The sequence below is a fragment of the Mesitornis unicolor genome, unplaced genomic scaffold (genome assembly GCF_000695765.1).
Source record: "Mesitornis unicolor isolate BGI_N332 unplaced genomic scaffold, ASM69576v1 scaffold44680, whole genome shotgun sequence".
In the NCBI taxonomy this organism is placed as follows: domain Eukaryota; kingdom Metazoa; phylum Chordata; class Aves; order Mesitornithiformes; family Mesitornithidae; genus Mesitornis; species Mesitornis unicolor.
In genome coordinates, this window is record NW_010161236.1 from 1,462 (window position 1) to 10,996 (window position 9,535).

General features: G+C 56.8%; 1 protein-coding gene and 2 non-coding genes across 3 annotated transcripts; 1 reads left to right on the forward strand and 2 right to left on the reverse strand.

Moving 5' to 3' along the window:
• Positions 1–282: 282 nt before the first annotated feature.
• LCAT (lecithin-cholesterol acyltransferase) lies at positions 283–6,602 on the reverse strand. Its single transcript, XM_010192194.1, has 6 exons — positions 6,433–6,602; positions 3,667–3,823; positions 3,107–3,222; positions 2,755–2,850; positions 2,252–2,476; positions 283–905 (listed from the first exon to the last, which is right to left on the reverse strand). The coding sequence occupies exons 1-6, from the start codon at positions 6,578–6,580 to the stop codon at positions 283–285; spliced, it is 1,365 nt and encodes a 454-aa protein (XP_010190496.1). The 5' UTR covers positions 6,581–6,602.
• A 623-nt stretch (positions 6,603–7,225) lies between these two features.
• Positions 7,226–7,297, reverse strand: TRNAH-GUG. The gene has a single exon. It is a non-coding gene; the product is annotated as a tRNA-His (tRNA).
• Positions 7,298–7,995: 698 nt separating this feature from the next.
• Positions 7,996–8,068, forward strand: TRNAK-UUU. The gene has a single exon. It is a non-coding gene; the product is annotated as a tRNA-Lys (tRNA).
• Positions 8,069–9,535: the final 1,467 nt, after the last annotated feature.

Here is a 9,535-nt window from a genome sequence, read left to right on the forward strand (position 1 = left end):
GACGAGGGCTTGTGCATATGCTGTATTTCGCAAGTGTGATGTTAATGAGCTGGCAGAGCGGTTAATTATCCACCTGCTAGTGGGAAGTGACAAGCCTCTGAAGTATAATTAATCGCCGTTCCTGAAAGTAAAACCAATCAGTGTGGAAGTGGGGGCCAGCCCATCCACCTGAGCTGTTGGTCTTGCTCCTTTTCCTTCCAAACTCAGCTCTGGGTCCTTTGCTCCCCTGCATGGCAGCTTGGGGTGGCTACCAGCACAGAGGGAAGCTGGCCCTCACTCCTTTCAGTTCTTTTTGGGCTCCTTGAGGACCTTCCATCCAGGTAGGGTCTTCCATTGCTTCCCAGTCTCGGGGCTGGATCTCACCTGCCCCAGCTCCCCCTGCTCCTCTGGGCTCCCCAGCAAGATTTCATTGATGGAGCTGAGTGTCAGGTTGCTGAAGACCATGTTAAGGTGGTCAACGCCTCGCAGCTCCCGGACGTATACCTTATGCTTTTGCTGGCTGCGCCATCGCTTGCACAACTCCGAACTGCGTGTGTTGACGGTGTCGTCTCCGTCGCCATAAATCATGTCCACGGGGTCCTCATAAGGGAAACGTTCGTCGTATATGTACGTCTCCACGGTGGGGAAGCCTGTGCCATAGAGGCAATACGTGTCCACCCCAGGAGGGGGTAAGCCCTTCAGCAGGTCCTTCATGTCCTCCCACATGTACCAGCCATCCTCCAAGTTGACGTCAGTGAAGAAGCGCTGGTAGTCCTGGTAGGTGTAATTGTAGGAAGGCGTGGAGATGAAAACGTGGGTCTCGGGCCAGGCCAGGCTCGTCGGGAACATCCAGGGGCTGGTGGTGGTCATGCGCTGCTCTTCACGCAGCTTGATGTTGGACATGAGCGGGATGCCCTGATTGTCACCTGCAGGACACAGTGGGGGGTCATCAGAAACCACCAAAATGTACCCTCACAAATGGTGCTGGGGTCAGCAGTGACTCACAGCTGCTTCTGGGTATGGTTACACCTCAAATCTTCCCCTGGTTACCCCTGCTCATGGCTGTACCTCCTCCCCTAACCCCTCTGGCTGCAGATATCCAAAGGAATCCTTCTCTCTGGCATAACATTTCTAGCTGCCAAGAGAGGCTGTGTGTGGACAAACCTGAATGTGTGATAGCCCTGACCAACCCAGCCCTGGACTTCCCTTGCAACGCTGACACCTCCACGCCTGCCTGCAGGGACAGGAGTGAGCTGAGCCCTGTGAGGGTGCTGATAGCGGGTGGCCAACCCACATGCTTCCTGCAGGCCTCAGCATTTTTGGTGTGTCTGGAGTCCTAAGACCATGCAATGATCCCAGATTACCTTAAAAAGTATATCTGGCCCTTGTGACAACAGAGAAAAATGTAAGTGGGTGACCTAAGGGTGATGCAAGGGGCCAGATGCTAAAAATTTCAAGCACATGATATTCATTCCATGCATTTTTGGAGGCTCAGCTTGTGACTTGCGGATATTCTGGGCTGCCAGCATTAGGCAAGTGATTGTGGCTTTCTGGGCTGCAAAGAGCCTGAAGAGGAACTGGGTGAAAGGAGGTTAAGGCCTGGAGACAGCAAAGCTTTATGGGGGGATGGGCTCTGAGATGTGGAGAGATCCAAGCAAGTGGTGCAGGAGAGTGTGGGTGTCCCTTGGGTGGCCCACATGTCCACTCCATGGTTTGGAGTGAAGGTTCAGCACCTTGCGTGGATGGAGGCAGTACAGATGTCTGGGGAGGCAGTGAGAAGGGGGTGAGCATGCCCCAAACTGCTTCCCTGGCCCCAGGATTTTTGCCTGAGCCCTATTCTTGCTCAGAATGCTGGCTTACAAGGAGCACCCCTAGCCCAGGAATCAACCCTGGGCATCGTGCAGGGCGTGCTGCAGGCTGTTTGGGAGAGCTGTTGCGAAGGGCGATGTCAGGCTGCAGGCAGACCCCTCTGACAGCAGTTTTCCAGACACACAAACCCACTGGCCCCAACCATTGAAAGCAGAGCAAGGTCCAGAGCACGCCCCGGGCCACTCTCCTGCAGCCGGGGCTGTGGCAGAGCCTCCATGGTGCTTTCTGCACCGCTGGTTGCAGCAGGAGGCAGTGGCAGCAGCACCAGAGCATGGGTGCTGCCTCCACAGACCCCTTGGCTGGCTGCCCCTCACCTTTTCTTCCACCACACCCAGCTCCTGCCCACCACCCCCTCCCATTTCTGTGTGAGGGAAAGAAAGCGAAGAGGCATCTGCACACCCACCAGACGCCAGGACACGCAGAGGCTTGACGGACCCTCCCCAGGGGGCACCCAGGGAGATGAAGCCCTCAATGTACTGATCCTTCCAGGCTTGCGTCTGCTGTAGCAAGAAGTAGAGGATGTTCAGGTTGCCCATGCTGTGCGCAATGAGGAAGACACGTCGCTGGTACTCATCATGCATCTCCTCGATCAGTGCCTTCAGGTTCTGGAAATATTCGGGCTGCTCCTCTGTGGGCAAAGAGGGGCATCAGCTCTTGGCCACCTCACTCATGGCCACAGGGCTCCAGGGCTGACCCTAGGAACCCTGACTGGAGGGAAGTGTGGGTGCAGAGGCCAGAAGCGCCACCACACATTGACATGAGAGCACCACAAATGGCTGAGCTACCACCACCATGGGCAGCTGTCCCTGTCCAGGGGTTCCCCCACATCAGCTGCCTCTCCCACCCCCCAAGAGCCATCCTGCTTCCCTCCTATCATGGTGGCCTTGCCACAATCTCCAAACTTACGGGGCCCGACTCTCCAGTCGTAGGGGGCTGCCCGAACTGTCTGGTCCCTCACGTAGCCGTTGTTCACCAGGTTCTGTACCAGGGTGTGCAGGTAACCTGCGGGCAGAGAGAACGGATGGGAATCAGCTCTGTGGCCTTCTCCTGTAAACCTTTTTCCACCCTGGTCCTGGTCATAGCCATAATGTCCTCTGGTAGGCCCTGTAGCTTGGTGGCTCTACCCCTGACGCCAATGTCCCTCACACCCAGTGACCTGGGCTCTCTGCAGAACTGGCCCCACCTGGAGACACAGGGACCCCTCTCCAGTTGCAGGGAGCATGTGGGAGCTCTGGAGACTCTGTGCCTCGCCTCTCACCTGCCAGCTTGCTCTGGTCCAGGTACTCCACTGAGTAGGTCTTGCCAAAGCCAGGCACGCGTATGTGCACCCCCGGGGCGTTGGACATTTTCCGAGAGGTTCGGTTGTACACCACCCTGCGGGGACAGGGCAGAAAGGAGCAGAAGAGCCATGTCCCCAAGGGATGGGGTGAAGATCTCTGGTTGGCAACCTGGAAACTCTGTTTCCAAGGCTTGTGTGGATGGGGAGGTGGGCTGGTGCCAAGCCAGCACCCATGACCATTGCCCAGAATCTTAGGGAGGGAGGCTGTGATGGAGCAGGCTGCCCCAATCCCCTTGTCCTGCTATCCCAGGCAGGGTGGTGGCATCTCCAGTGGGCTGGCTGGACATGAGCGTGTGACAAGGACATGGCAAAGGGACGAGTGCTCAGAGTGGCAACGAGCCAGCTGTGTTCTCAAACAATCCCGTGGCATTCCATGGCTTTCCATGTGCGCTAGGTCATGGCTGGCAGGGAGGGGAGGGGAGGGAGATCCCTGGTAGGTCATTTCCCTGGGGAGCTCCTGGGGTAGGGGTGAGCGATACCTGGTGTTATCGATCCAGCAGTCAACTCCCACTGGCAGGAAGGTGTTGAGGTTGAGCCAGATGGTGAAATAATCCTCTGTTTTGCGGTAGCACATCCAGTTCACCACGTCCGGCTTGTCCAGCTTTGCTTCCAGCTGGTTCCCGAGACACCCGGGCACTGGAGGGAGACCACAGACCCTATGGAGTCAGCTACAGACCCCATCCCACTGACCCAGTGCTCTCTCTAGACCCCTGGCATCCCTGGAGCTTGGAGCTGAGATGTGGGGTGAGCATGGAAGCAACACTAAAAACACATTGGGACTCCCCTCAAGCTGCCTTTCCCACAGGGTGTCCCCCAGAGCTGCCACCCTTGGCCCAAATGTGCCAGTCCCCACCAGCATGAAGCATCCTGGGCTATTCCCCCTGCCTGGCTGGGTTGCCATGCTCCTCTCCTTGCTGCAGCATGGAGGAAGGAGTTGATGCTGCTCGGGGCTGCCCAACCCTACTGCACCCCTGGCAGCTTGTCCTGGGGTAGTGGGACAGCTTAGGGGTGCACAGAGAGTCCCCAGGGAGGTGAAAGTCATCCCAGTGCTGACACCTGAGGCCCACACGCTGTTTTCCTGAACTTTAAACCCTTCAGACAGGCTGAACAAGGTCTCTGGGGTGGTTTGGCGCCGAGCAGAACCATGCCCTGTGCAATTCAGTGCAAACAGTGTGTATGGCAAACACAGTGTGGTTTTAAGCAAGTTCACCATCTGCCATGTGTGGCTTGGGCTTCCTTGTTAGAGAGTGACCATCGCTGGGGTGCCTGGTCTGCCTCTGGGGTTCTCAGCAGGGATGGCAAACGGATTCCAGTGCCACGCTAGTGCGTGTGTCTGTGCCAAGGGAAGACACCATGGGGAGCATTTCCGGCTGGTGCAAGGGCATTGACACCAAGGGCAAGGACAGGAGGTGAAGGGACTGCAGGGGACAGTGGCTGTGAGCCTGGTGGCATGGAAGCACTGGGTGATGGACCCCATGGCTCACTGGTGGGTCCAAGGACTGGCCCAAAATTCACGGTTGAGGACAACTTGGACCTTCAGTGTTGCTGCTGGCACTGTCCACCATGTGGCTTGCTATGTGTCCTACTTAAGGTGCTTCGCCCCAGGACACCACGAACTGCTTTGTGGCCTAAAGTCCCTATCGGTGCCTGCCCTGCGCTGCTCTGGGACCCGGAGATGGGCTCTGCAGGACCCCACAAACAAAGTGATTTGGGATCCACGCTGCCCAGCATGGGGGCTGAAGGATGCAGGTGAGGAGCATCTTTGACCTGAGAAGGATGTCCCTCATTTTCCCTGGTTCTCACCAGCCTATCATGTCCCTGCATCATAGGTGCAGGCATCTGGGGGAGTCACAGCACTATCCCCCTCACAGGGTGCATGGGCAGCCTGGCCTGGAGATGCTCTAGGCCCACCCTGGCCACCACAGCACCAGGGTCTAATCCTGCCTTCAAAGCCCCTGGTTGGGAATCAGGCCATCCAGTGGACCCTGGTGTAGGAGACCCCAAGCAGAGAGGACCTCCCTGGCCAGTGAGAAGAGAGGGACCACAAGCTGCTCTGATGGCAAAGCCAGCACCCCCACCCCAGCACACACCCTGAGCTCTGCCTCCCCTTCCAGAGGACATTAGGTAATGATTAAGGGAGTTCCTGTGGGGGCAGAGGGGTTATCGGCGGTCCCAAGGGCACTGGGGGTTTCTGGGATGCCTGGCCCAGGGGGATGGGCTATGTGTGGATGTGGAGTGGCACATGGAGCAGCCAGACCAGGCTGGGCATGGAACAGGGGCTGAGGTTGATACCAGGGCACAGGGAGATGCTCTGACCACCACGGGTCATCCTGAGAAGAGGCATCTGGTGATGGCCACCCACATCTCCAGGCCACCAGCATGGACAAACCAGGACCAGCCCCAGGGCACTGATGCTCCAGACACTGTCCCCTGCTCTCTGATGCCTCTGGGAAGGGAGTTTGTGGAGTCAGCCCTCAGCATTGCCACAGGGATGTTCTGCTTTTTTTCTTCTCTGTTTAAAGGAGGAAAACCCCAGCTCTGTTCAGCAGAAGTTTCATGGGGAACTCTAGATGGCTCAACGATCACCCAGCCTTGGTGATGGCACGGGGGCAAAGGAAGGCAGAGCTGCGCAGGATGAAGGTACCAGCTGGTGGCTGCTGCTCTCACCTCCACCTCCCCGAGGTGATGCCCCAACCTCTCCTTTTGCCTCCCGGTGCACCTCTGCCTCCTCTATGCATCTCCCGGGCAGGGTGGACATTGGGTGGCACGCGAGATGGATGCCCTTCTGCATCAGCAGAGGACGACTTAACCATTGCTGGGGAGCAGCAGAAGACAATGGACCGGGCGGGTCTGGGGTACAAAGGGGTGGCAGGTGCACCAGTGGCAGCAGACAAGGACGTGCTGCTGCCCCCATCCATCAGCCAGCAGACCTCCCTTCCCGAACTGAGCCAGCCCAAAAAGATCTTTTGGGCCAGCTGTGAGCTTTTAGAGCCCCATTTGAATTCTAGGGTGCCCAGCCTGCCACCCCCCCCCAGCTCTGGGCAAGCTGCAGCCTGGCATGGCCAGCTCAGGGGCTGTGGGAGTCATGTGTCCCCTCCCTTGATGGCTCCAGCTCCGATCTGCAAAAGGCCACCGCACACAAGAGACATGAGATGCCAGCAGCATGGAACCCCAACCTCGCCGCTGGCTCTGGGGGGGTCAGTTTAACACCCCAGGGTGCCCACCCATACCCTGCATGACCTTACCGAGTACGACAGGCGGCGTGCTGTTGGTCGGGGGAGCTTCTGGGGTGGTGGTGGGTGGAAAGAGGACGTTGAAGAGCCAGAACTGGGATGTGGGCTGCAGGAGCAGCGCCAGCGTCAGCAACGCAGCCCCGGCGCCGCTGCTCCCCATGGCAAGCTCAGCCGGGATCCTCCGGACTTCTCCAAGCAAAACAGCCTTTTATATATTTTTTTAAAACGCAGGTTCAGCCAAGAGGCACCCGGGCTGCAGGGGAGGGGAGAACTGCAAGGGGCTGGCCGTGATGGGGAGGAGGGACGGGGAGGGCCGAAGGACTGGCCTTCTGGACATGCCATTCCCTGCCAGGGGAGCCCAGCGGTGTCCAGGGGCTCCCTGCACCCCAAGAGCCCTGCTTAGGGGTACCAGTGGAGCAGGCACCTAATTTTAGCAGCGTCCCCACTGCCTCGGCGTCTCTCTGCTGTGTGCTGGGGTTGTGGTTGCTGCATAGTTTCCCCTGCATCAAGTTTGGTGGGTGTCTGCTTACCCCAGGGCTTATTACGGCATAATTTAACTTTTCTCCTTAAAATCGCTGCTTTTGACTTTCAGCCTGGTACACTGAACCCAGCAGTGCTGGGGTCGGGGCTTTGGGCAGAGGAGGTGCTCTCCCTGCTCTGGTTTACCATGTGCAGGGCTGCGTGTCCGGGAAGGGGCTGTGGGATGGGGCTGTGAGCTGGGAGGGAAGGTAAGAGAAAAGGCAGGGCGGCCTGTGGGAGCCATCAGAGCCTGTGGCCCCCTCCTAGGGCGCCTTCGCAAAAGTGTTGCTGTGACTCGGATTCGAACCGAGGTTGCTGCGGCCACAACGCAGAGTACTGACCACTATACGATCACAGCCGCCGAGCGGGGGCCCTGCGCTGCTGCTCCTCTGCTCCGGCCACATCTCCCGGCCTCCCTGGGGGGAGCGGTGGGGGATAGCGGTGAGGGACAGCGGAGGTTTTACAGCCGGCCCCGCAGCTCCCTGCTCGCCCTCCCCAAGGGCACATCCCTGCAGCACTGGACTTTCCCGGGCTCATCTCTGTGTCAGGATCAACCCCCTGGGCTGCCAGCCCCACAGTCGGGTGCTGGGGCTGGTGTGTGCAGGCAGTGTGGCTGAGTGGGCTGAGGAGCCGGTGCTGGTCTCCAGAAAACCAAGTTCAAAGCCCACTGCAGCCGGGTAATTATTTATTTTTTATCCCAGGCTGCTGGCATTGCCAGCTCCGGCCCTGGCCGGGCTCTCCTCCTCTTCCTCCTCCTCCTCCTCTTCCTCCTCGCTCTGGCTTTTGGCTGTCTCCATGAGGACAAACCTGGTGTTTGTGCCTCACCTTCTCCCAGTGACCCCATCCTTACCTGCAGAAATCGTCCCAGGGCAGGGTAGAGGTCCTGGTGCTGCTCCTTATGGGGGGATGCCCTCTGCTGTGGTGGCCTCCTTGGGGTGATGTGGGGGTAGAAGAGGTTGGAGCAAGTCCCCATGTTGTCCCTCTGATGCTGCAGTGAAATGGGGTCCTTGACACCTGTTTTGAGCATCTGAGCATCTCCAAAAATCCCTAACAGGAGCCTGGATAGCTCAGTTGGGAGAGCATCAGACTTTTAATCTGAGGGTCCAGGGTTCAAGCCCCTGTTCAGGTGAAGGCTTTATCCTTTAGGAGCCCATGGGCAAGGAAGCAGCATCTCTTCCTGCTGGGACAAGTCCCTCTTGGGACAACCAAGATGAGAATGAAGCAAGGGACTGTCTCTTCTGCTCCCTTCCTCCCTGAGAGGTGCTCAGGTGCCCAAACTGACCACCTTCAGGCAGCTTCCCCCAAGTTGGGTTCCTCCTGGTGCCTGCTTTTTCTGCATGACAACCTCTGTGAAGATGGTGAAGGAACTGGGGCACCTCTCCTAGGAGGGAAGCCAGGCTTTTCTCAGTGGTACCCAGTGCCAGGACCAGAGGCAATGGGCACGGACTGGAACACAGGAGTGACGTTGTGCAGTCTCCATCCTTGGAGATACTCAAAAGCTGTCCTGGACAAATCTCAGATCCAGTACAACAAAAGCAAAGCCTTGTGTCATTTTAAGGGAAGATGGTTGATGTGGGAGCAGAGGCTGCAGCGACCCGTGGGGCCAACACAGTGCTTCAGCCAAGCCCTGATTGCACTGTGTACATGTATACACAGATTATTTTGACTAAATAGAAACTCCTAACAGAAAGCTGAGTAATTCTGGGTAAACAAAAAAATCCCCTTTGAGATTATGACTTTTTTTCAATCTGAGCATACATCAGTTACTCAAGCACAGTACATTATGCTTCAGATACACTTAAAGGCCTCATACCCCAAACTGACTTTCTAGGGGATAAAAGAAAAGAAGAGTTATGGAGAAATTGTGTGTTTCCTTGTGTTACTGCTTCTCAGCTGAGTAGAAGTGGAATGGGGACTTCTGCTGCTGAAGAACAACTTCTCTAGATGTTTGTGTTCTCAAGAACTATGTGTTTGCAATAAAAGAGTAAATGAAGATGGGAGGAGTGTGAAGTTGTGCAAGTAGTGCCCTGTAAACTGCAAATACTAAAGGTAAATACATCATGAATTTTACTCGTTGCTTATTGCTATGGATAAGGTATGAAAGAAAAATAATTTATTTTGTGCAATAAAACCCCTCCCTTTCCCCTTCCCATGCACAAGCTCTGCGGACACCTGAGCCAACCTGCCTGGGTGCTGGCAGCCCTCTGAGACTCCCAGTTACTCCCATGGTGGTGAGCAAATTGAGACCCCGCTGCTTGGGCAGTGTCTTCCTCACCAGCTGAGCCCCGACTGCGACCGATACCTTACTTAGCTTCTTGTAATTTCCTTTTCCGAAAGCTGCCGTTCAGAGTGACTTCTGCACAACGGTCAGGAGAGGGCACCAAGACCAAGCAAACGGGGCGTCTCCATGGTCTGAAGGCTCTTGAGTAACGGGAAAAGTTTAAAAGGCTTCCTCAGGCCAAAGCATCCTCTGTTGCACCCCAGAGAGCTCCTCCTGCCTCTTGGTGCCCATGAGACCTCCGGTTCCCCGACCTGCAGTGCATCAGGGTCACCCCTCAGCTCTGTATGGGTTTTACCTCTGCTGTGAACGCATCCC

Coding starts and splice junctions, on each gene's coding strand:
- LCAT (XM_010192194.1), bottom strand. CDS start 6,580: ATGGGGAGCAGCGGCGCCGGGGCTGCGTTGCTGACGCTGGCGCTGCTC. Junction 2,851..3,106: donor GGACCAGAGCAAGCTGGCAG/GTGAGAGGCGAG, acceptor CTCTGCCCGCAG/GTTACCTGCACACCCTGGTA. Junction 2,477..2,754: donor CGACTGGAGAGTCGGGCCCC/GTAAGTTTGGAG, acceptor CTTTGCCCACAG/AGGAGCAGCCCGAATATTTC.